General features: G+C 39.4%; 1 protein-coding gene across 2 annotated transcripts; it reads right to left on the bottom strand.

The window, feature by feature from the left end:
* Nucleotides 1-166: 166 nt before the first annotated feature.
* Nucleotides 167-27,186, bottom strand: abcb7 (ATP-binding cassette, sub-family B (MDR/TAP), member 7). Of its 2 annotated transcripts, none has more exons than XM_068326037.1 (16): nucleotides 27,037-27,186; nucleotides 25,786-25,869; nucleotides 25,622-25,699; nucleotides 23,573-23,692; nucleotides 18,181-18,313; nucleotides 16,225-16,493; nucleotides 15,551-15,639; nucleotides 15,262-15,349; nucleotides 11,287-11,461; nucleotides 10,639-10,796; nucleotides 8,594-8,757; nucleotides 8,310-8,439; nucleotides 7,137-7,308; nucleotides 3,628-3,731; nucleotides 2,846-2,953; nucleotides 167-1,445 (listed from the first exon to the last, which is right to left on the bottom strand). In XM_068326037.1, exons 1-16 carry the CDS (start codon nucleotides 27,184-27,186, stop codon nucleotides 1,227-1,229), a joined length of 2,241 nt encoding a protein of 746 aa, XP_068182138.1. In that variant the 3' UTR covers nucleotides 167-1,226. The 2 variants fall into 2 exon arrangements, with proteins under 2 accessions (XP_068182138.1, XP_068182140.1); XM_068326039.1 differs by having other exon boundaries at nucleotides 25,786-25,845.
* Between the last annotated feature and the right edge of the window lie 36 nt (nucleotides 27,187-27,222).

The raw sequence follows: 27,222 nt of genomic DNA, 5'->3' as shown, positions 1-27,222 counted from the left end.
GTTGAACACATGTTATGAATGCATCACCCTAAGGTTTACTGGTTATCATTATGCTACTCCACCCAACAACATGTTAAAAGCCAGCATTAACTGTACAGCCTAAACTGTACTCAGTCATCTTAGATCACAACACAAAGCACTGAGTGAGAAGAAGAAGACACCAGTTTACATTTTTTTATTTTTATACAGACAATACAAACCAAGATTCCAAACAAATGTGCAACACAGCCATTAACAGCCCTCAGAAAATGAGGACATACATGTACTGCTCATTTTTAAAAATTAAGATGAAACCCCCGTGAGGAATTCTCTAAACTGCGATCATACAATCCAAAAAGCTGTTGAACTTTTCACTGCAAGAGGCCTATGATATATAAAATGCTCCCACGTGGCTCCGATTGTGGTGGAAAATCATTCATGATTCATGAAAGTTGCTTCTTGTGAATCTAAAGCGATATTTACATAAATGTAACTTTGGAAAACTGTGTGAGCTGTTTTGTATGTCCCTGTCAAAACCATCCAATTGATATTGTGATTTGTCTGCAATACCTGATCATCTGCCAAACCTGTTATTTTTTAGGACATGAAAACAGTGTAAAGAGCAGTTTGACTTCATCAGATTTTATACAACAGAGGTTAAAACAACCTTCAGAATTTGAATTGTGGATGCCTAAAAGAAGAATAAATTGTAATATATGACAATATACCCTTTATGTTAAAGACTCATTGTGTTTTATTTTAAAAGTTATTTTTTTAAAAATCACCTGGGTCTCTGTAAATCATTGCATGGAGTCTCCACTGGAAACAGAAGCAACAGAACATGTCAATAAACCTGATGTCAAAAATGAAAAGGAGGGTGGGGGTGGAGGGGTGGGGCGCAACCATGTTGACTAACAGATGTCTTACACACACGTATGTGATATACAAGGTCTCTAATGCTTGGCTTCAGCTAATGCAACTGGCATAGATGCTCCATCTCTGGACACCAGCCAGTGCTAAACACACTTGGTCCCTGTTCTGCTCCTCCTCCTCCACTTTGGCAAGCAGTGGTCTTTATTCAGAGTAGGAGGAGGAGATAGTCACATGGGTGGGGGCTTAGCTGAAGTGGGCGTAGGAATTGCAGATTTACCTCTATCCCACTTCCTCTCCAATACTTCACAGAATCCAGCGGATTCCTTCATGAGCCGTCTGCAAACGATGAAGGCGCATGGAGGTGGCAGCTGCCCTCAACAGGAGCAGTTCCCACAGCCTTTCACACTGTTGAGGATCTCCTCCTGCAGTTTCTTCCTCTCCTCCTCTTTCTGGGACAGACGATCGGCCGGCAGCTTGGACAAGTTCTGGTTGTTGTTGACAATTTTGCTGTTCTGAGTGTTCCACAGTTCTGCGTACAAGCTGCTTGGGTTGCTGAGGAGGGTATGGTGGTTTCCGCGTTCTGCCACTTTACCCTAACAAAGAAAACATTCAGAGCAGAGAATCAAGGGGAAAGGAGAGACAAATAAATTGTGTTTTTCTGATAACGGCTGCAACACAAATGAAGTTAAAGTGAGGATGGCGTGAACACAGAGCTATAGTTGGCATCTCTACATGACCACACAACAGTGACCACACTGCAGAGAGTCAGCTCCCCTCTAGAATCCCTGCCGCCTCCCCAACAACTGTTGCAGTCTCTCTCAAAAACAAGGACTCACAGACACAAACACACGCGCGCGCGCGCATCAACACGCAACACACATCCCTCCCACACAGTGAAACACAAACGAAGGCAACCCCTTCCCCCACATCCAATGAGCATGCAGAGGTTTTTGGCATCATCTTTTAGTGCACCCAAGATGAGCATGTGACTGTTTTCACTCGTTATTTTAATGAGCGCCCCAGGCAGTCCTCTGGTGACACCAGCAAACACCACGGCGACATCACACATGAACACGGCTTTTTCGGTGTGACCCTCTGATCCCCGCTATCTCCAGAAACACGGAACAACACATGCTCCATGCCACAGTTCAGAGTAATTCCTTATTTCATCCTGTGTGTCTGTGGGAGTGGAAATGTCACTTCATCTGGATGATATTCCATATTAACTCTTAGTTTACAGATAATAAAAGACTTTTTTTCTGATTTTAGAGGGCCTTAAACCCAAACTATTATGTGCTGCCGGATTTTCCTCTTCATATTATTTTTCCCTGATGCACAATACAATTAAATTGCCTCATAAACATGTACTGTCTTTCTTTAAAAATTTCAACAGGCTCTTTCTCTGTTGCCCCTTCAGAATGAATCAAACACCGATGATCACATACCATAGAGTAAGACCACGTCAGTGGTGGACTCTACTGAAAAACATGTTCGACATTGGGTGAGGACTCATCAGTGTCTGGGAAGCCAGCCCATACTTTATTAGTCACCAAGACAAACAAGAAATGCCATCTGACCAAAGCAGCCAGTCGAGTCTGACTGCTTTAATGAGCCCTTATGGAGAAAATAATACGTCCAGTTCTACCAACAGCGCTCTGCTGTCGAAGGTAATGAGAAAAGCTAAACAAGGAATGTTTGAATAACATATGTTGCAGAAAGGTGACTTAAATTAAATGAGTGACAAAAAGAGAGGCTCCTTGGAAATGTACTGTTGCTGGCAGATAGAGTGCGCTGAAGGTTATTTGGAGTACAGGTCGTTATTTCACTTCAATGTGAAATTGTCTAATTGGACTAGCAATTAACACAACACATGTTTGTACTCAAAAACCCTGACAATTATAGGATGTTCTTTTTATGATTCCGACAATACCACAAGAAATGTTAATGAAGGAAAGTATGAGATCAAGTCAAATGTAAGTGGATGAATTTTTACCTCATTGAGCACAATAATCTCATCTGCATCTACGATTGTGGAAAGCCTGTGGGCGATGAACACTGATGTCCTCTCCTTCACCATCACTTTCATGGAGGCCAGTATGTTCTGGAAGTATACACAGACAAATAACATAATCACATTCTTTTACCAGAGCATTACCTGATGTAAAACAACTGTTCCGTTTGTGATGATGGTCTGTTAAAAATCAAAAATCAAAACAACAGTGCAGGAGTGGCAGCACATGTGTGAAATTTCTAAATTTTGGTCTGACGCACAAGTTGAGTCAACAGTATGTTGTTCGGCAACTTTCCTGAGTCCCTCTCCTATGTTTATATATGATAATTAAAAACACTTTTTTGAGAAGTAACATCAAATCTCAATTAACATCCACATCTACCCACTCTTTCTCTTGAAGTTCAGAGAGGCCATGCTAAACTTTCTCATTAAATGTAATATTTACTGAGACTTGGGGGGGGGGGGTTAAGATGAGGTGGAGAAGTGGTAGAAAAAAAACAGCAGCAGGTGGCAAGAAAGAACTGGGTGGTGGTGTGTGTCTGTCTGTGTTTGTGTCTGTGTGTGGTTTAGGTGGGTGGGGGTATGTCACAGCAGGTATGTAACGCAGGAGTGAGATGAGTGGGCGTTCGTATTCAGCTAAATGTGTATCCAGGGATGGTGAGGTATTGAGCTGGACGTGCAGCAGAGGACAGGCGTTTGTGCCCACAACAAACACACATCATGTGTGGGTCAGCATCAACATGTTCAGGCTTGGTCAGGCCCACCTCCTCTGTAATCGAGTCGAGGGAGGATGTAGCCTCGTCATACAGGAGGATGGGTGGATTCTTCAGTATTGCGCGGGCTATGGCGACACGTTGCTTCTCCCCTCCTGAAATAAAACAGTTGTCATTAATAAAAGCAAACCAGGCTAAAGACAAAAAGGTTTGTAATATGTTAAGATACAGCAGTGATCCCTTCTCATCAGATAATTATCTGAAACGGAGGGTTAGCACACACACAAACTAATACTGCAGGCTTCAGACTGGTGAAACAGACTTTGATTTAACTGAGAAGAAAAAGCAGCAGGACACAAAGATTTCTCCCACTGTGTTGGAGCTCTGTGTGGCATTTTGAAAGAAAGTAACATTCAGCAGATATAAATATTTCTGGCAGTGGAGAATGGCAACGAAGAAATTTTGAAGCCCCCTTTGACAAACTCCCTGGCAGCTGTCACACACAGACGCATTGAAAATTAATGAGAAGTTTGTAATGTCTTTATTTTGCGTGTCCTCTGATTCACTTATAAAGATATTGGTGCTGCCATCATAAGCACCAGAGGAACACAGCAGGTGAAGAAGACGTGTCTACTGTACATTGTTCAACTGGAGGCGAAATTCACCTACTTAACTTGTCATAATACCATTTATTTATTTTTTGCAACACAGCAAATGTTGAGAATCAGTTTATCTACAAAGGAACCAGATTTTTTGTGTTATGAAATTTTCCCATCAACGTCTTAGCCCCGTTTTAATATTTAGGATTTAATGAAATAGTTTAGTTAGGTAAACACAACAACACAGTCTAAGAATTTCTTAAAAATACAACGAGGGTATTTGTGGCTGTTACCTCCATGGATCGGACCGTTGGATCATGAAAACATTCTGATTAATGTTTGATGTGTTGTGAGTTTAATGTCCCAGCCGCAGAAACAATATGTGCCAAACCAAATAAGAGAGCCATCGTGAGGCACCGCATACTGATTATGTAAATCTTGATCGAGATATAATATTTGTGAAAGCAGTTTTCTTACACTAGTCACACGGACACTCCGGGGTCACGCTGTGAAATTGAATGAAATGATCTACCTCCCCTTGAAAACTGAGTTTTCATTAGGAGGAAGCACCTCTGATTGGTTTCTAATCAGAGGTGTTGTCGGTCTTCAGACCTGGTGTTTGTAGATGACGTAGTTGAACCCTGCTAACTCAAGACAGCCTGGCCACACTTCATTTTCAGACAACGTGCCAAGAACACATGTGCACAAGCTATTACACAACATAGGCATTGGCTGTGAAGATGACTACGGCATCGGCACAAACCTAGTGATAACATTTGAGCAGCCTGCCGTCTTTCCATTTACATTGGTGTAAAGATACAGCAGTTTGTATTTTGTCCTGTGTCAAATGTATGTATAATGGGCCACTTTGAGGCTGCCTCTGGGGGGTAATGTACCCCAGAGGCCACCAACTCAATAGTCACGATTTATGTGTACGCCTACATGCAGAAGTGCAACAAGTCTATTTATGAATCTCACTGTGACAATGCCATGATGCATCCTCTGCTCCTAATTGGGTTGATAGGATGATGATGTGTTTCACACGGTTACTCACCGGAGAAAACAATTCAAATATGCAACAATTATATCTCACTTAAAATACATTTTGTGTGTGTGTGTGTGTGTGTGTGTGTGTGTGTGTGTGTGTGTGTGTGTGTGTGTGTGTGTGTGTGTGTGTGTGTGTGTGTGTGTGTGTGTGTGTGTGTGGACAGACTGCACCATGTATCTGACTCTTCCCACATGTCTTGGATGCAGACTAGGGAAACTGTGGTGTGGAAACATCAGAAGAGTTCTTTTCATTTAGAATGAGGCCAGTGGACGTTACTGACTGGTGTAACCCCACGCTACAGGTCCTCAGTCCAAATCATGTTGTTCCAGGGCTTCCTCTTGTTTTGGCATCTCAGACAACAGAGAGGAGCGTAGTGGCACCTAGCTGTAGGCAGGTGGGGCAAAGCTTGGCCAGATGACTACTATTTTTAAAAACGGCCACACAGTTAAAATAAGTTTAAACTAGTCTTAGTGAGACAGACTTTATAAACGGGCCATATTTACCAGATCTACTTTAAAGTCAAGAGATTTAACTCAAATTATACTGCAGCAATATCAGTTACATTAAGAAGTCTCAATATGCCTGAAGGAAGAAGGGGGAAAATACTATTATTGAAATTACTTTTGAATCAATTTATAGTTTTCTTGGGAAAGACTTGGATTTATTTGTTTGCCTTTGTCAAGTGCTTCGGTGCAACTCTATTATGTCCCGGTGTCTACATGGTTCACGTGTAGCTCAAGTTTAAATCTTTCAACTGACTCCACTCAAAACGTGCATTATTCATGTTGCACCATTCGTACTGTCTGGCAAATTACACCTAGAGGCTTTGAAATGACTGTATGTGACTGCGGAGTGCAAACATTTTGAATTGCTTTGACTCTGAACACAGCATAAGCAATAGATGTTAAGGTTTATTTGTAGGGGAAGACAGCCAGATCATCATTTTATTAAATTTGAATTTTTACTAAACCTTTTTTTAAACTATCCATGTGTTTTTAAAATCTATCTTTAATAATGAGTGAAATTTCTATGCAAACTGCTTGTTTTCGTGGGCTACGTGAGTCACGATGAGAATGATGCCAAACATGACACAGAAATGTACCCTTACTGCATATCAAACAGAACTGCATGCAAACTGCAAACTGAAATGCTCTGCATGTCATTTGTCCTTCCGTCTCTGTCATATTTCTCTGTCAGAAAATAAAACACGGCAATTACATCCTAATAAATATTCTTGGCAGCACACGGAGGACAATTAGAGGACCGGGGGCTCTGGTACTTTGCTTCATTTCTTCAAGTAACTGTACAAAATAACCGACTGTACAAAGTGTACCTTTAATTTTTAAGTCGTACAATTGATCATGATTCACTATCAAACAGTTATTCATGATGACACAATGTTTTGATTGGACCATTTCTGATTTCAGAAAATATTCACTGGATGGTCACATCTAGTGTTACACCGTTGACATTTTAGCAAAAACTACATTAATCATTAACTGCCCAAGTCAATTATTTAAAAACAGATTTTTAAATCTACTGCTACATTTCTCACTTCATTAAAAATTAAACATTTTTGGACTTTAAGTTGAACAAAGTAAGATATTTGAGGGTCACCACGGTTTCTTTTCATTTTCTTAAATGATACAGGTAAAGTATTCCATTCAAAAAGAATCAACAGAATAATAAAAAGACATGAATAAGTGAAAATGAAAGCTGCAGCCTTTTGAATAGAACAATAATCTGTATGTCCCTGCTCACATATATCAGAAGTTAATTAACAGTTAATGAAATCATTTCTGAATTGCACATTTTTGAGTTTAGAATGTCAAAGAGTCATAAAGCACAAAGTTCTTTTACTGACTTCTGCAGAGAAGAGCATTTTTTATAGCAGTCATAATAGTGCAGCAAACCTGACAGCTTGAGGCCCCGCTCCCCAACCTGGGTGTCATAGCCATGGGGCATCCTGAGGATAGCATCATGGATGCCTGCTAGACGCGCCACTTGGAACACTTCCTCCGGTGTAGCGTTGATGTTCCCGTACTGCAGGTTGTAGAAGATGGTGTTGTGGAACAGAACAGCATCCTGACAACAACACAGAGGGAAAAAAATGAGGCTTCAGAGGATGTTTTTATTGCAGCAGAGGCAGAGGACTACACACACAGACAAGGGTAGGAGGGAGAATGAGGAAGAACGCAAATGACAAAAATACTGTTCATGTACCATCTGTTCAGATCAGCCCATGAGCTCAGTAACCTAACGGAATCGTGCTCATTTTGAATGCAGTTGTAACCGTTGGTTTTAATGTTTAGAATGCCTCCTTGTTGTATATAATTATTCAAAATTGATTCTGAAAGGAGTGTACAATATCTACTATTGAAAAGTAAAAACCTAGATAAATGTATGTTTAATTTGTGGTGAAAAGGTTTGAAATACTTTTTTTTAAAAAGAAGAGGAAATAATTGCTGTATTTCTGACAATGGGGTAATACTGTAGTTGTTTTGTCTATTAGCAGGATTTTACAAAATGTACTTGATAGATTTATATTAAATATATTGAGAGGACTGCACGGCGCCCAAATAAAGGAGAGAATCTCATTTGGCGACAGGTTTCCATTTCCATCAATTATGCAAAAAACGTCCACACAGGCCTTCAAGACATTCTGTGAAATTATCTGGTATTTAGATCACCAATGTCATTTTGGAATGAATCTGGAAAAAGAACAAATTCGTTTCCTCATTTTGTGTCAGTTTTTTTCCATTTTCCATTCCCTTCTTGACAGATTACCATGAAACCATGTGGAGGGGTGGGCAAGGTGCTACAGACGCCACCTTTAAACTGTGGATAATATGTGGATAAAGGAATTTCCTTCGTTTGCTTTAACTTTGTATAATGGGAATTTTTTTCAGCATTTGTCATGAATGGTGTCAAAATTATTTCTATCAATCTTTGTGGAGGGATGAGTCATGGCACAGGAAAGCTAAACAAACAAGAGTCAAAAGGATTGTTTCACTTTTCCAGCAATACGCCCCCTACTGAGTTCCATTTAATTTTTTAAAAACCATTTTGCATTGTGTGCATCAGACCTGAGGTACGACTCCCAAAGACTTTCTCAGACTGTCAAGGCTGACATCTTGGATATTCTTCCCAGCTATGAAGATTTTCCCCTGCTGGGGCTCATAGAAGCGGAACAAGAGCCGCACAATGGTGCTCTTCCTGCAAACAGATGTGGAATCAATCGTCAGAATAATTCTGTCTATTAAATCCTCCCCCAGTCTTCTGATGATATCTTATGATATGACTGTGCTGCACATTCAAATCAGCTGTCACTTATCTGGATAAAGGTTTGACAGTCTGAAAGATGGCCTACCCTGAGCCGCTGCCACCAACTATAGCCACCTTCTTCCCAGCAGGCACTTCAAAGGACACTCCATTTAAGACTTTCTGGCCCTCCAGGTATTCAAAATAGACGTCCTCGAAGCGGATAGTGGCCTCCTGTGGTGAGATGCTTAATGCCGGGGCGAGATTATTCTCCTGGATAAGATCATGAGAGGGTTGAGACCCAGGAGGAGAGGAAAGACAGATGCAGAACAGCCACTGGCAGACGAGGCTTAACATAATGAAGCGTTACTCCTACACCTTGGAAACAGGGATCAGCACTGAGCTGACATTGCATTAAGCAGAGACATTCAAAGCAAACTTGGAAGTCATTACAAGAAAAAAAAAACATCTGCATCTTCACACACTGCCCTTCATGGTGACTGAAGGATCAATAGGTGTGAAAACGTCCCACATTGAGTCCAAGTGCTGAGAGGCAGCAAAGGTCAGCAGTGAATAATACTCTATAATAGTCAGAGTGAAAGCCTGATTCTCTCACTTTTTTTTTATCAACCAAAAGCAACATAAACACCCAAAATTCAACTCAGTCCATCTGTATAAATAACTCACATTGCATTAGTATAAACAGATCATTCCATCACAAAAAAATAATAATTTTCAATTAATTTTGTGGAGCAATAGAGTTTTAAATTCTTTTCCATCCAAGTGCTGAGAGCCAATAATAGGCTAATGTTTTACACAAAAAGCATTCAGACAGTAATGGTCTGCTGGGCAGTGCCATTCCATTGGGATACACAATGGAGAGGCATATGAGCAAAAATATCCAGACATTTCTCCTTCTGTAATTACAGGGTGGAGACAGAAAACACATTCATATTGTTAAGAAACAAACTGACTTCAAAGCCCTCTGATGCAAGGTGTGCTCTGGCTTTATGCAGGAATAAGCAAAATGCAATAAATGACTTACAAAAATCATAGAAGTGGATTCACATTCTAAAATCCATCCATTTTTGTGGTGCTCAACCTCTTATGAAAGGGCAATAGATGTGAAGAAGCACTAGAATTAAATGTTTAGTTGATAAATCCATTAGTCAAGTGCTGAACAACAATTTTTCATAACATTTCATCATCTGCCTGTATAAACACCAAACATTTGTAAGTTTCAGCCTCTCGAATATAAATTAGAATTTTTTTTCCTGATGTGTTACCCCTACAAAAATTGACTTGTAGACTAAATATTTAATTCCAGTGATTCCCAACATCCAAAACCCTTCATCAATACAATAGTAAATGTAATACCTTTGGGTTTTCACTACTGGCCATATAAAACCAGCAAATTATATACGGTACCTCTGGCTCTGGGGAATAAGGATTTTTAACCCTTAACTTACTGAATGGAGTAAGACAATGAAATGATTAATCAAGATAACATTTGTACATTAATCAATACTGAAAAGAATGGAATGGAGGGTTTAAAAGAGGTGATGAAAAACACTAAGCGTTGACACCTAAGCATAAATAAATGAAGGTTTTGTTCACTCTCAACTGTTCAAAATGATACACATCTATTTCCTTGATCAATAATTGCTAAGGTGAGCTGCACAAATAAAAGGAAAAAAGAACAGCAGCCTTTAATCATTTTATCAGTCAAGGGTGCAGCAATTAAAATGAGTGTTTTTTTCTCCTGATACAGAACACAGTGACATTGCATGTCCTGCTCTTCAAGTTTTAACAAATGAAGTGGTGTCAGAGTCCTATGAGCTGTAAACACTATATCTAAAGGCAATATTATTTCCAGGACATGTGCACATGTTAACTATGCCATAACTACATTGTAGCCTTTGGTGCAGTCTCTTGTACAATCACATAATTTATATGTCTCACATTATCTGCAGAATAAAAACAAAAAAGCTGCTTTGGTTTTTCAAGTTGATTTTAAATTGAAGTCTATACCTGCTCTTATATTAAAACCTTCCCTGATGTTCTCTCTTAGAATGTAAGTACAAAATGAAAAAAAAAAAAGCAATTACAGTACTTTTATAATGTAGAGAAGTGTGTGTCAAGTTGACAAGTTACCTTGATCTTTGTGTCAATGCTGAGCAGGGTGAAGAGAGTGTTCATGTCTATTAGGGCCTGCCGGGTCTCTCTGTACACCGTGCCCAGAAAGTTGAGGGGGAGGGAGAGCTGGAAGAGCAGCCCATTCACCATCACCAGATCTCCCACAGTCATGGTACCTACACACAGCAACACAACAACTCAGACAGCTGCACACAAGTAGTGATACTACATCAATACTGAACACAAAAAAATAAAAATAAAACATTTCTATTTTCAACTTGTGGAAGCAGACAAAGTGTAATACAGCTCCCACCCACTGTGATTTCCATTATCCAGTTCAATTAAGACTTAACTTTGTGTCATTTTCATCTAGCCATTTAATATGGAGCTTTCATTTTTCTAAATTATCTTTTATTTCAACTGTGCTGTGAGGTAATAATAAACGTGAAAAAACTAATAAGCAAGTACCAGTCAGATGACCACCCAATCTTTTCATAATTACTAAATATTGACAGAATAATTTTCAAAGAAATTGAAGCAAGTGCGCGCGCGCACACACACACACACACACACACACACACACACAAACAAACAAACACACACACACACACACACACACACACACACACACACACACACACACACAGAACAACAAACCTCACCCACCTGCAGCAATGCCCTTGCTGGCCAGCAACATAATGCCTGTGAGGCCGAAACTGAAGATGGCACTCTGGCCAAAGTTGAGCATGGCGAGTGTGGACGTGGTTTTTAAAGAGGCTGACTCGTATATCTTCAGGAAGTTGTCATACCTCTCAGCTTCATATTTCTCATTATTGAAGTACTATAGCCAAAATGATAAAAATAAAGAGAGGGAGAAATAAAGAGACAGTTTGAGGACATAGGGCACAGAGACCACAAAATGATTAACAAAAGGAAGGAAATAGAGAAAGGATGAGGAAATGAGACAACAAAAAAATATGGTTAAGGTTAAAGGTTTAGGAAGCATGGAGAGCAGTGTCAGGCTAAAAGACATTTTAGCACAGCTTGCATTAACGTTGCATTTATTCTCAGTGACCACTTGGGCGTCGTCTAGGTCTGTGTTTGTCTTTAAAGCATTTTTTTTGTCCTCTAATCTTAAGGATTGGAGTGCAATACAATTAAATCCAGAGCCTGCCCTGTATGTTGCGCCCTGACAGAAAATAGTGCTTGTAGCAAATGAGCAGTTCAGGAACAGTAGATGATTACAAAAGCAATGAAAGTCTAAATATCACTTGCACATTAAACAAGAGCTGCTGCATACAATTCATCACTGGCACCATCATCGCTCCCTGCATTTCCGTCTGCAACAGCTTACACAGACATCTAACAATAAAGCACACATAGATCTCAAGTGTTACACCACCCAAGCAGCTCTAATTCTGACTGACAAATACAGCCAGAGAATTTATCGTGAGACAAAATTCATAATGAGACGCAGCTCTTAAATTCAGCACATAAAACTGTGGCACAATCAAAACAACAACCCTCTTCAACTCTACTGCCAATTACCTAATATTGCTTTTTGTTTAGTTTGGACTATTGTTCCTCTGCTCTGGTTAAGGGGGCGATTTGGTTCTCTAGCTAACAGTAGTGGTGCTGTGCTGCTACCAACTTGCTACTGATTTGCATATAAGGAAATGCAGGAAATCAGAAAGAGAGAGAAGAAAGTAGCACATGGAAGGCAAACAAGTAGCAGTGCAAGGCACCGTGTTCAGGTTCTCATCCAGCCCTTTGTGAAAGTGGAACGGATTTCTGAGTGGGCGGAGATCTAATTACATATGCACACTCACAGCTCAGAGTGATGCTAAATCCGGCCGCATTGGCACAGATGACACAAAATACCACAGAACAAAACATTAAGCAAAACAGGACGTAAAATAATACAGCAAGGAAAATAACATGGATACCAAATATATCTGGAACAGACAACAAAACACTAAATACTGGATTTTAATAACATTTATATGTGTACTACTTATAATGAGTTTACCTAGAAGGAGGTTTAAAGCAGCAAAAGATGAACATTCAGGACAAACATGCCACAGAAAAGCATCAGGCAAAATTTAGATCCTCAACACACCAATCATGTGGCTGTAGGAGCACTGGCAACAAAAAATACTCTGACCCTCAGCAGACATGCCTCCTAAAAATGACAGTGGCAGACACTTCCTGTCCAAAACATAGCAAACCATGAAGAAATGTGAATGGCCATGAGCAGGTTTGTCAAAATGTGATACTGTATATATTAAAATAAGCAGCACAATAACTGTGAACTGCCTGCATGTAAACACTATGTTGATGTAAATTTATATCATGGTTTTCATCCTGATTGGTATTACAGCTGTTTCCACAGTCATGTAACATGTACTATTGGGATGAACTCATTACCATCATTTCTTTTTGCTACTGAAGGCTCCATGGGTGCATATTGTGGGTTACATGAATAGCAGGAGTGTGTGTGGGTTTTTTTCTTTTTTCTGACATGGTCATGTGAGGATACTCCGGCATGCCCATCACCGTTTGTGTCTCGCTGCTCTCCTCACAAGCCGGACACCAGCAACTTCACACATTTTTACCATGGCCGCCATGTTTGGTACAAGGTGGACAGATGTGAAAGCTAGCCTATGTCGTTGGTTCCAGCTTTCACAAAAATGTGGAAAAAACAACTCTCAACAGAACTACTGGTCAGGTCCACCATGATCCAGCCTGAGGGACATAAACTGTAGTTGCAGTACATTTTCATCCTTCTGCAGACACCGATCAGTGACCATGGTGTAAAGATTGCCCGTTTGCCTTATTTCAAATGTTGCATGTGTCGTGTACTCCGTACCCTCTTAACACGTAATCCTGAGCATGCTAACCTATTGTTTTAAATGCCAGGTTTAACCCCCGCTGACTGGCCACCGGAGTCTTATTTCAACCGAGTTGTTTTGGTGTGAGAAGTAGATTTCACCCTGCAGAGATGTGCTTGTGGTTGTCCTCTTCCCTGGGGTATTTTTAATAGCATGTTATTTTGCCTATTTCTAGTAAAGCCTACTACTGTGTTGTTACTATTTGGGGGTTGAGGTGTGGTTGGGGGTGTTATCGAGGCGACTGTACATTGCTTTTTCATCACAAAAAATTTTGACTGCCACAGCTTCATTTGTATCATAATTTTTATTATTTCAATCCAATCAATTATTACATGATCAAAAGTCCTGGGAAGCCATAAAGTTTACCACATCCAGGGAGGCTACGTTTGGGCAGGCATTTTCTTGTGTGCAAGTCTGTGAGCAAAATTGCTCAAAACGCAAAAGAACATACTTTGATAATACATGTTTGATGCATAGGGTATGTTACCTTGAATAAGAAACTGCTTATTACATCCCACTTCAAAGTGGTGATGTATTGTAATTGTCAGTGTTCGTCTGTTCGTCCGTCAAGGTCAAGGTCAAGGTCAAATTTCAACTTTTGTACACTCAGGAACTGGATAAGATAGAAAAACGAGGGAGAAGGCCAGTGTAAGACCATATATCAAAGCTTGGGCTTTGATCTATGAAAGTAGGTCAGAGCACTAGATTTGATCTTTGACCTATGGAAGTTGGTCAGGGTAAAATTTTGAATTGAGGGGTGTCGCGGGATGTTGCAGTCTGTGACTGCCTCCTTCAATTGTGTTTCAGAGTGACTGAGCACAATCCCCAAATATCTGTCAAACTAATGACACCAATGGGATTCCAAACTACAATAAGATTTTATGTTAAAGGAGTCCTAGTGTGATGGTCAGCCTGTCCCTACGCCTACGCTATTCCTTTAAGGATCAATGAGAAATCGGGGAACTGAGCCTTGGCGGATGTTTGTGCTCTCTGAATATCAGTGTTTGAAATCAAATACTTTCACAGATGTAAGTAAAATACCATCGCTGTAGTCATGAAACCTATGACCAAATGTGTGTCCCTTCGAGAATGTCATCTCAATCAGGTTTCATTGAGAAAAAATAGTCAATAACATTGAATTGCTGGCTCACTCTCATTAGATCTGATCAATACCTTGGTTCCAAGGGCCTCAATGTGACTATCTGTCCAGTTCAGTTCAGGAAAAGATGTATGTTTGTAACCATTTTACTACCTGGGAACCTTATCCTCATTAAAACATACACATAATGGAGTGTTGATGAGGATATGAATCCCATGAGAGCATAAGAAATTGAAATCTCACCAAATGCTGACATTCCATTAGAATAAATTTCTATAACAACACTCCTAATCTGGTTCTGTGAGGTTACAGTCATGTGACACTGCCCTACTGTACACAATGGTATATGAAAAGATTTTCATATACGTCAAATTTGGGACTGGCATGGAGTCTATTGTCTAAAATGTAATGAGGTGAAGAGGGAGGAAAAAGTGAGAGAGCAAACGAGAAACAGACAATTCTTTCATTATAAGGCTAATATAGGGCAAAATTTTTCCAGTAAAATACCGTTCCCACAACAGATATTTGTCCAATTAAAGGTGCCTTCAGTGACTAGAGAGAAAAGAGAGACGGTCATACATGGGAAGAATGGACAAATGACAAACAGTCAGGACAGAAGAAGAGTTTTGATGTGTGGTGCCTCAAACTCACCTTGACAGTTTCGTAGTTGAGGAGAGAGTCAATAGCTGTGTTGCCGGCTTCATTGTCTGCTTTGTTCATTTCTATCCTGAAGCGAGTTCTGGGCACAGAAATATTTTCACAATCACCAAATACTTTCTTAAAAATACATTTCAGCTGAGAAATTAACTGTGTTTTTGTGAGCGCAGAGAGAAACAAACTATAAACTGAATCTCTTTCAAGTGGTAACAAACACAAGCAATAACACAAAGGTCTCAACTAGAGACAGACACAAGTCTGACACAAATGTCATTGTTGTTACCTCCACTGTGTGAAGAAAATGGTGTAGGTGGCGTAAGCTGCTAAGGTACTCAAGGCCACTGCTGCAAACTGTCCACCAAACTTGTAATACTGCAGAAAAGAGATATACAGTCAAAACAAGACAACCTCACTGAGATCTGTGACATAAAGTCAGGCTACCACATCATCATCAAATCTGTTGGTGTCACAAGGGATTTACAGAATGTGCTGGTTTTGACCATTCCACTATGAAATTGAGTGTTACAAATGAAGAGGAAACTACGAGAACTAATCACGCTAATGTTTCAGCTACTTGGGCAATTGAATCGGCCTTCATTACAGAGAGGAATAATTGCAGGAAACTATAGATTAAACACTCTTTCAAGACATACCCAATAGAAGGACATTAAGCTGCAACAAAGCTTTGGAATTTACAATTGACAGTAATGAGCTCTGTGTTGCCACCAAAGGTTCATGGGGATTCCTTTTATATTTTGAAAATAAATTAGGTGATATCCCAAAACAGAAGATCTGCATTGCAGAGTCACACTGCGATGGAAGATTTGGAGCTAACCTGACTGAGAAAGAAATAGTATCAAGACAAAAAAAGCAGTGTTTCTGATAGTAACTAACAATTTCACAAAGCACCTGATTACATTCAGTATCTTTGTACATTCATGTCACAGTGAGACTCACCAAAATGGCACTGACAAGGCCCATCTCAAAGAATGTGGGTCCAAGATTGAAGATGAGTGCACTGAGGACAAAAGCGATGCCTCGTGTGCCACGATCAATGGCTTTAGACAGCGCTCCCGTCTGGCGGCTGAGATGGAATCCGAGATCTAAACTATGCAAGTGCAGGAAGACGTTCCTGGCGATGCGTCGGATGGAGCTCTGGGCCACTTTGCCGAACACGGTGTTCCTCAACTCATTGAAAAGGGCGGCACAAGACCGCGACACACCATCTGGGATAAATGGAAAACAGGAAGAGATTAAAATACAAGTTTTGAAAAGCAGGAATGTTTAAACAGTGGGAAAGGGTGCTACCAGAAGAGACTATATCTTCACTCTGAACACAAAGGATTGTTATGTAGCACTTAAGTGATGTGGCAACTAAACAAAAGCCAAGCCTTGTTTTAACCATTTACGATAGAACAGTATTGAGACAGTTCAGACTGGAGCGGTGGCTTGTCACCTGCTCTACAGTGAGGACTTGTAAGAGTTGACAAGGCAGTTTATTTACATCATCTCCTGTTTGAGAGTAAAAAAGAGCCACTGTAGGAGCCTCCCCAGATTTCTGTAATTACAAAGCAGGATGCAGCCTGAAACCTCTTTACTATCACTGGCCAGCGCGCTGCAGGCAGAGGGGAAGGGAGGGTATCTGATGATGCGCGTGCAGAATACTACAGAATACGTGTAGGCAGAACTCAAGAGGAGAATGAGGTGACTTTAAGTGTGTTCTTTTCTTGAATCTAATTTTATTATTTTGCATTTTGTCAGTAAAGGATGTTATCTTAGATGTTGTTTTGTAATTATTTCACTCCAATAAATTCACAACATATTCTAATTACAATCACTTGCTTGACCTCTTCTTTCTCACAGTTATATCAGCAGATAGCTAGAATAATAACAAATTACTATTAGTCTGTGTTTGAATGGCAGATGAGCTTTCCTGCGGTGATTTCACTGAGTTGTGTGAGTACACGACTTGTCTGCTGAGACTAAAGTCAGGTTACAATCTCTCTGTCTGCTGTCTTCAGGGGCTGTAATGTGGCGTTAAATAGAACTGCTCATATAATGAACAATGTGTCCACATTTGACAAGGCACGATGAGCGCTGTGCACCCCTTTCAGCCAAATTACATTCATCAAAGCAGGCTTCAAATACAGGGGCCCCGAGTGTTGCAAAGAGGGAACAAAAAATATAACTCCTTTCTTCAAGGACAACTCGTTCATTTTTCCTTGTCAACTTAATTTGTCTTGTCTGGAGCTGTGTTCATCTGCTCCAATTATTCAGCCAGAATTAGTGTGCAAATAAGTGGGCTCATTAAAATAAGTGGCTACAGGACAAGTGTACATTGCATCCAAGATGATCCTACCTCAAGGCCAAGAACTTATGCTGGGTGTCAGCTTCACAATGTTTACTTTTATTTATTTTTGCTTTTTAAAAGCAGCTCAGTTCATTCATTCCATGACCTCTCTTTCACAGGGCCCATTTGGACAGAGGTGAGGAAAAGAGGAAGGCACTCTCAAAGAATGAAGTGAAAGAAACTTCCTGGCCTTTGGGTAACACAAAAAAACATCCAACCAATTCAATTCAATTGAGAGAGAATGTTAACAATTTCTTCCCCGCTGCTTTAGAAAGGTACCCAGCTCTGTGTGCTTGGAGAGCAAACAGATATCATGTGAAAAGTTGTCAGTGTTCACAAGAGGGCTGGAGAGATTGAAGCCAAGTCAACTCAGAATGGATTGATGTGAGCTGAACTTTGCAGAACAGAACACCTGATGTAAAGAGAGTCAGGGAAAGCCACAAGGTGCTGAGTGGCAATGATATGAACGTGTTTGGAAAGGTCAGCATGTAGATAATAGGTAGTCAAACCGTCCCCTCCGACGAACCCAGCACCTGCCAAGGCAATACAAGTCTGTGACTCACAGCCAATCAGCATTGCCGTTGCCATGGTAACCACAGTGCTTGGCGCGTCACTCAGGTTCAGCATGTGTTCCGACATCTGGTTAAGCTCGTCCACTGCATACTTAAACATGAAGGGAACCATCACGTTGGTGATCTGGGAGGAAGATAAGGATTGGGGAAATGTTGAGAAGAGGGAAAAAAAAGAAGAAACAATTTTCCAACAACCTATTAATTTGACATTCTCTCAATAGTTCTCTGTGGTGCCTCTACGTATGCATATAAACCACTACATGCTTAAAAAGATTGATTTCTGCTCCAGTCAGACAGTAAATCCATTAATCACTGCCCAGCCAGATTCAAGAACATGGGCATACTGCATGTGTAGAATCCAGTTATGTATGGTGTGTGGTGGGTGCCTGTGTCGTCTCCTCCTGACTGACTGAGTAGTTGCTGGTGAGGTGGATGGGGCTTCCTGTTAATGGAACTGAAATGGTTATTAGCGCTAATTAAAAGCACAGGGACAGCTGTGTGACTCGGGATAGGCGGTCCGCTGTGCATTAGGACAGCCAGGAAACACATCAACACAAAGCAGAAGGTTTTTCTTTCATTTGAACCTCTTTACCCCTCACAGCAGGCAGGGTTTTTTTTTTGGTTTCCTTAGTCCTTGCAATTTCTAGATTGCATAAATCTGATAAATTCAATGCAAAAATAACTCTATGCAAATGAAAATATTAAATCATGATGACCCTGTTGATGCCAAAGGACAGGTTCATGTGCTATTTATGCTCAAAACACTAAATCATGGGGTTCCCGCTTAACACACTAGAGTATTTGACTGAGACAACTGACCTCCTCTGGGTTGCTACAGGAAAAACAATATCTTTGCTACCAAGAAAACAGACCACAACACAAAAACACCCTAAGCTATTATCAGAGGGCCTCAAAACATGTCCTCAGTTTTTGCCACTAACACAAGATAAGGTTAAATGTGAGGTTTGAAGCCATCAGCAGCCACCTGGAGATTAAATCAACACGATGTCAATCTGTGTCTTGCTATATGTCACCTTATAATAGAGATAGTGACTCAAGTAGACGAACAGAGTGTAGGCTGTAGAGAATTAGCTGAGCCTTCAGTGTGAAACACACAAACTTCCACGCAGACAAAAAAAAAAGCCTCATTTGAGGTAGCAGAAACCAAGAGCTTGATTTCAACATATCTGAGATGGAAATGTCACAAATATTAGAGTGCAGAGGTGGAATTTACTAAAAACCACATGATTATTCACTATACCCATATTTAACTAGGCCTGTTTATTTTATTTATTTCATTTCTATGCATATTTACAATTTTATATTTGTCTAGAATATTTGTATATTCTTGATGGGTTATTTATTACAGTAATCTTTCTATTTGGTGTTGTACTACTTTCTATGTGCTGGTGCTTTCTGTGTGCTTTTTCTGTGTTTTGTGTACTCACTGTGCCGTGTGCGACGGAGAAATTAATTTCCCTGATGGAACCTCCTTAAGGGATAAATAAATACTGTACTCTATTTACTTGATTTAAAAATTGCCTCAAACAGACACACACACACACACACACACACACACACACACACACACACACACACACACACACACACACACTGTGGCAGTAGTACATTTGTTAAAAGCTGCCATGCATCACACTAGCAACAGTGTCTTGAATCACTACCGTATGCATGTCAGGGTGGTCCTCAGCAGCGTACCATTTCTTTACAATTAATCAAACTAGAATGGCACTAAGAAGTCAAACCTCTGCCAAAGGCTTAAACTTCTTCCAGTCTGTTTAGTTTTCCTGGTACATGTGCAAATATAGCAAATAGAAAAAAATTCTTATCTTGCTATTTCAATGAAAGTTCAAAAAATAATCCTGGATCTGCCCCTTTATCAGCACCTGCCCCAAAATGTAATGTGTTCTTCACTGACACATGCTCCACCGTTCTTGGAAATCTGTTATAGTTCCCCATAATTACTTTTAAAAATGCTGAAAATCCCTGTCTCACAATGTTAAAGGAAGTGAAAAGAACATTTAGATTCATCCCACTGTGTGGATTGTTTGACGGTTCGTTCCTGCCTTCCTTCCACTGAGTTCATGTTAATACATCATATTGTTTATGTGTGACTGACAAAAACACAAATATCTGAAGAAAGTTCCTCTAAATGTAGTTTTTTATATACCAATTTATTTGAAGCAGCTTGACTTAAAATTGCCTCTCGCTCTCCCTTTCATTCTCTCACACAAACAAAATATGTTTAACACACCCCAGACACTTGTGACGAGTCACCCCAACACATCAATGTTCACCACAGCATATTTGGCAGCTTCTTTTAGGATTTTACCTCCGCCAACAAGGTAATGTTTTTGCCAGTATTAGTTTGTCAGCCTGTCTGTTAGAAAAATTACTCAGACAGAAAGAACTGATGAAGCCTCTTAGATGAGAGGCGAAAGATTTTCAAGAAACTTTCTTAAAGTCCAGTGGATTGATTTAAATAGCTTCGGACTGACCACCAGAGTTATCATATTCAGAGAATGGTATACTGTAGACCTGTAACCACATTTACTTCGACCCAACACAAATCTGTTCAGGCCATGCTTCAATCCAAGTGGGTAATTTAAAAAATTCCCTAAAGGTGTTGAAAAGAAGGTACGGATAACAAAATCATAGACAAACCTCAGACGCATAATGAAATCAGACCTAAATCATTTGCAAACAGTATTGGTTGGTATTCTTGAGCAAATCTCCGACGTACATACGCATGATTTAGTCATGGCGACCCTTGAACAATTCTTCAAGGGCTCTTCTTTCACACCCTATCAAGACACTATCCCCAATTGCCAATTAACCAAGCACCAGTGATCTCCACGCCTATGAAGATCACTACTTTGGGTATCCAAAAAACAAACAAAATGAAAAAAGGATTGGTCCTTGAGGACCAATCATCATTTTACAGGTGAATGAGAAAATGTTTTTGCAAAGAGCCTATTAAAGGAGGGCACATATCTAGTTCACCTGTTCATAGACATAGACCATGTGTCCCACTCAAGACTTCAATCCCTAACATGACAGAAGCAAGCTCATCAAGGAATATTCATCAGCTAGAGCACATGTGTCAAACTCAAGGCCCGGGAGCCAAATGTGGCCCGCAACATCGTTTTATGTGGCCCGCAAGAGCATAGAAGGTCAGAGTGTCTAAAAATAAATAGGTCAAAAGTGTGCTTTGACCAAAAACTACATTTCCCACAAAGCAGCAATTGAGCCCATTTTAACTTTGACAAAAACGTTTTGAACAAAGTTAATGTCCTAACTTGTGTTTGATGTTATTTTTCTTTATTCTCTTGGATAGTTTGATCCTTGATTGATGGACCTTTGTGCGTATAATAATCTGACAAATTAAAAGGATTTAGGTTAAAACAGGGAAACAAGCAAACATTTTTTCTGTGCAACTGTAATGTTTGTAATTTCAACAAGTAGTAATTTTTGAGTTATTCAACATTAAGTACTAGTTACATTTATTTTACATTACATTGAGTTAAATTTAGCTATATTTATAAGTTACATCTGGCCCTTTGAGGACAGACATTATGCTGATGCGGCCCTCACTGAAAATGAGCTAGAGAGACTGAAACGACCAAAAACGTCCATTTTATTCATTAAATCACTTAGGAAATAAAGAATATGAAAAACCCGTCACAGTTTGAGATCAACAGTTTGAGACAGTTTTTTTTTTCTTTTGTGGGCTTCTCGGCTGTTGCCAAGTCACTTAATAACGTTATGAGCCTTTAAGTACCGAAAAGAAGTTATTTTTGTTTATGTGCATTACATCCCCATCACATTACATTTTACGGCTCAGGTAAGAATAATTCTGGCATTTCCATTGAAATGTCATCTAGAAAATGCACAATCAAAATAATTTACCTCATCTCCGCAGAAACATCTGTGGTGTCTGTTTGTTTAGCAAGCTCCATCTCAAGTTAAATCATGCTTTACATAGATTATATTATTGGGATGCTGTTCCTTTTTCTCCTAAATTCGTTTCAAAAAGGTATTATCCATTTTGAAAAGGGAACCCTAGTGAATCATGCCTCCAATTAAAGAATAGCACAGTCACTCCACTGTAAAGCATTTGTTCAACTAAAATAACTTCTGTTTTCATCCTTTTATGCAAATACAATGACAACAACACCAGTGAAAACATGGCCTCCTTGTTGAAGTTATGAATACATCAAAACCTGTGAATTAATCAGGAATGCTGTTCTGTGTTTTGTTGCTAGGAGTTTGCGAAAACAAATTTTATGAAAATCATAAAAACATTATGAAAAGTTATGTGAAAAATCAAACATAAAAATAAAAAACTAAACTAATGTGACAAAATTCAGTTATTTTCACTACATTTTGATATTTGGGAAAATTATTGGACAGTTTCAGATGACAGGAACTCTTTTGCAACTTTTTCAGCTCCAATTTTAACTTTGCTCCAAATATTGTTGAGGAAAGCATCAGTTTTCTCTCTCTGTCTCATATTTTAAAAAAAATTGAAATCTGTCAATACAATCGAAAAATTTGTGTGCTAAATCTTCTAGGTCAGGATGCTGATGGTGTGGTCATTTAAAAATACTGCTTACCTTGAATCAGGTCATTTTGTTTAAGTGGGCTTTCTCAGTGAACCTTAATGACATTTTTGGGACCCAGATACAGAAACTTTTAGCTGACACTGAGTGGCTAATTAAACTGTTAATCTGCTCTTTCTATTCTAATATAGCTACTGATTGTTATACTGACAGACGCCTTTTCACTATTAACACGGACGTATTAGTCCTGCATCAAAACACACACTTGAAAATGTGTAGGAATTGTGGGTATTATCTTAAAACAAATATAGAATCAAAATGAGATGATTAAATAATTGGTAATTAGTGAAACATAAATGAGGAAACTGAGTGAATCTTTAGTGAATCTTCACTAAAGGAAGAATGAGTGCATTTTGAGACATACAGGTAACGATGTAGCTTCCAGATTAACCTTTCATTTTCTTCAACACTGTAGACATGGCCTTATTTCACATTTTGCCAACAAGATGAAAAACAAGTATGAAAATCCTAAGCCTTTTACTATTGGAGTACAGCAAGAGACTAACAAACAGACAGAGATGTATGGGTCAACTTTTTGTCAATTGCACTGGCTCTACTGAATTAAGTGTCAGTGAATCATGTTTTTAAAAACTGCAGTTTCAAGTGTGAGGTAGCCTGGGTAAGTGATTCTCTGTAGTCAAGTTTCAGACAGGTTTTTCATTGGAATAGCATGAAATAAGACATAAGATGAGACAGATAATAAAAAGGAAAGTACAAATTTTATCCATTATCAGTAAACTTACCTTGGCTCCTGCAAGCAGGCCCAGAGAGATGACAACACGAGCGCGGAGGTCTGGTCTATTCTTTGGCCACACATAGGACAGCATAGCAGACAGGATCTGGGTTGAATTCACTTCCTTTAGCTGTAGTGGTAAACAGCAAAACCTCAACTTAGATTATAACAACAGTAGCATAATAAACAAGTCTCTCCTGTAAGACACAGGTAAAATGAGTCACGCTAATTTTATACAGCCCCAACCTATTACAAGAGATTATACAGTATTTACTACACTGTATAACCTCTTGTTCATTTTGCTAACATCAGTGACTCACTTTCATCTCAGAGTGATAAACACAATAATGTAAATATGTCTGTCTGGGCAGACACATGGAACACAAAATGTCAATATGAATCCCTTGGGACAGTCTGGGAAAAGCAATGACAGCAGTCTCCAGGTGGATCCAGTCTGACACTACACATCCCAGGAGACACCTGGGCTGTCATCCCAACTGAGCTTGAGAGCGCCAACATTCTTGTTTACCCAGTCTCCACCACACAACTGCAACAGGGACTCTGCAAACCATAGGCTATGCAGTAATTCCTCTGATCCATTCAATATAGTAGCAGTGCCATACAACAGAGCTGTGCAGCAAATCTTCCAACAATTACAGGAAAATCTGCCCAACACCTGCCTTTAATCAAATACAATAAACCAATGTGCAACTCTATAGAGACAAGATTAACAGTAACTGTCAAATGCATGACTGAGGTCTCTGTACTATATGCAGAGCAGAGTTGTCCCTTATTATACACTGATCATGTGAAGACTGAAGGAATAAAAGGGAGAAATGATGTTCAGTTTTTGAAACCTATTACATTTTTATAACATAAATCAGTAAATACATAAAAGTATGAATGACAAACAGAAGTATCTGTGGTGCATCCGATATTCTTATTCTGTAAGGACATTAACAAAAGGCAGCATAGTTTGAGGCATTGAATATCCATGATTCGAGTAAGGCATAATAAATGTGCAAGGACACAAGCAGGTTCAAAAAGTGAAAGGAAAAATTGAACAAAAAAAGCCTATGTCCTCACGATGTGAGGTATGTAATGGGTTCACAAACCATTGTGTAAGATGTCGCATTTTGTTTAGTAGGTACTTAACAGTGACCTCTTCTGGCATTACCTACTTTGCTAATAATCATCTAACTCTTCACTGCCCTCTAGTTGCTGTACGGATGTCAGGGTAAACAACCTACAGTAGTATGTGGCCATTGACAAATATAGCGTTTGAAACAGTCAAATGTATGTGAATACATACATGGAGCATGAATGAATCTTAGGACTGCTTATCTGGCCACTAGCTATAGCAAAATAATGCTTCTTGTACCAATCAATTGATCGGCCAGTTGATTAACTGGTGCACCTCAACCTGGGACAACAAGGCTACAAGACAAATTACTGATAAACATAAAACAACGTTGTTAGATTGTAACTTGGGAAACACAAGGGTGGGAAATCTTTATAATGGTATCTGTGGAGCTTCTCAGTTATTATTTCTGTGTACCTTCCAGGTCATGGTTATCCAAAATTGTTTAAATCAATCCACTGGACTTTAAGAAAGTTTCTTGAAACTGTTTCACCTCTCATCCAAGAGGCTTTTTCAGTTCTGGTGGTGGCTGGTCTTGTCCTATCTTATTAACCCAGTGAGCTGGTCCAACGACCGTCTGGCTTTTCAGCTATGGTTGATGGGGGTGCCAGGGGGTGTCAAAGGGGATAGTTGAAATTCAAGTTTCACAGAGCCTTTGTATACTAATGGCTGTCATTAGCATGAGACACATCACCTGGATTAATCTGCTGAGTCGTTTCTTTAGGGATTTTTGAAAGGTACAGTCACAGTGGTACAATGGGAAATTCCCTGAACAAAGGCTAATAGATAAGTCAACAGCTGCAGTCCCAGCCTATCTCCAACATATTCTCTCTTTTTGATGTGCAAAGTCCTTCATTAAAAATACCAGTGCACAAACAACCTGTTTCAATGAACAAAAATTAAAAAGGTGACACTCACCACATTTTTTGGATCTGCATTTAGCCGTCCTCCTGCATTTCCATGCCAACAAGCTCTTTTGTCTGTTATCTGCAGATGCTGTGAGATATCCACCCATTGTTATTCTGTGTTTAGTTTTGATAACTGACATTGAGTTTGGTTTGTTTCAATTTGTTTACACTTACTTTTGCTGCCTTCAAAAGTTGATGATTGTCTGGGGTCTTTCTTGTGCTCCATGTTGATGTCTTTAAATGCGGATAGAAAAACAGCTAAAACAAACAGATGTTCTCAATAATCACCAATATATCTCGATGGTTTCAATAATCAGTCATTAGCAGTTACATAAAAGAAATGACAGAAAGGACAGTAAACTGCAAAAACCATTAATTTTAACAAGCAGTACCCAAAATTGTCCTTTTTCTGTGATGTTGCCAAAATATTTACATTTTCAGTTCAAAAATATTTGTATATGGTTCAGAAAAAGGATAAGGAATGGTTTTAAAAGCTTCTACAGCTGTTTTGATAGTTCTTTTGACTATAAATACAATTATTTCTAACCAACACGAAATCATTTGAAGAAATACAAGTATGGAATCTTTGTGAGTTTAAACAAGTTGTATAGACGGTTTAGTTAACATGTTTATATGTGAGCAGGTGAAAGACTTTTAATCAGTTATGATTTAGAAAGAATTTTTTTTAAAAAGTCCACCTACAGAGTGTGTTAGTAGTTGTGCTATACACAATGTATATGGTTGTGTTAGAATATGGGTGCTATAAACACGTGGAGTACTAATTTGTCCTATGCTGCGCCGATGTTTTTATGCAAGAGTCTGACAAAACTGAGTCATGATTACAAAATTTTTGGAAATCTTTATGTATATGAATGCTTTATTTCGAACATGTGTGCAGAATCTTCACTTCTTTCCCTTCACACAGGTGGACCACAGCCACACTGGAAGCGGATCAATAATAAACTTTAACGTTAGCTATAGATCCTGAGGGGAGCACCGCTGAGAAGACGTCATTCCCTCTGTCTGGTGAAACGAATCTTATCTCATTATTGACTTGTCAGTGGTCGCTGATACAACATGTGAACGACACCGCACCAACAATTGGTGTTCCACAACGACTGCTAATAACTGAGTGAATTGTTCTATAAACCATCCATTGTCATTCTTTTAATATACAGTAATCACAAATTCACAACCACTGTATTTGTCACAACGTTGTAACTAACAGATGACGTTACAAGTAAATATAAAGTTAGCCAGCATGCTTTTCAACTCAAAGTCAGCCGGGTAATTTACTAGCCTGATATTACACTGACAATAACGAGGGACGACACACTTGACTTTTCTAAAAAGTTAGTTTGAGCCACTTTCCATCTCTAACCTTGTGAACACTGTCCTTTTCCCACCAGACGACACGTCACTCACCGGCTGTGTGCTCTGACGTTTATGTTCCGTCCTGTTTTCAAGGTGACTTTTACTCCAAATATGATATGAGCTTGTTTGTTGAACAAAAAATGCCCATTTTCGTCTTTGGAAATGACAGCCGCATTTCAACGCTACTAACACCGGCGCCATGTTGATGTTTCAGGAAGCGGAGCTCGCGCGCCGGCG

Source organism: Antennarius striatus, chromosome 10 (genome assembly GCF_040054535.1).
Source record: "Antennarius striatus isolate MH-2024 chromosome 10, ASM4005453v1, whole genome shotgun sequence".
NCBI lineage: Eukaryota > Metazoa > Chordata > Actinopteri > Lophiiformes > Antennariidae > Antennarius > Antennarius striatus.
Note: the sequence above shows the minus strand (reverse complement) of the source record. Positions and strands in the feature narration are given on the sequence as shown.

Coding starts and splice junctions, on each gene's coding strand:
- abcb7 (XM_068326037.1), bottom strand. CDS start 27,186: ATGGCGCCGGTGTTAGTAGCGTTGAAATGCGGCTGTCATTTCCAAAGA. Junction 23,693..25,621: donor ATGCAGATCCAAAAAATGTG/GTGAGTGTCACC, acceptor TTACCACTACAG/CTAAAGGAAGTGAATTCAAC. Junction 1,446..2,845: donor AGATTATTGTGCTCAATGAG/GTAAAAATTCAT, acceptor TTTCTTTGTTAG/GGTAAAGTGGCAGAACGCGG.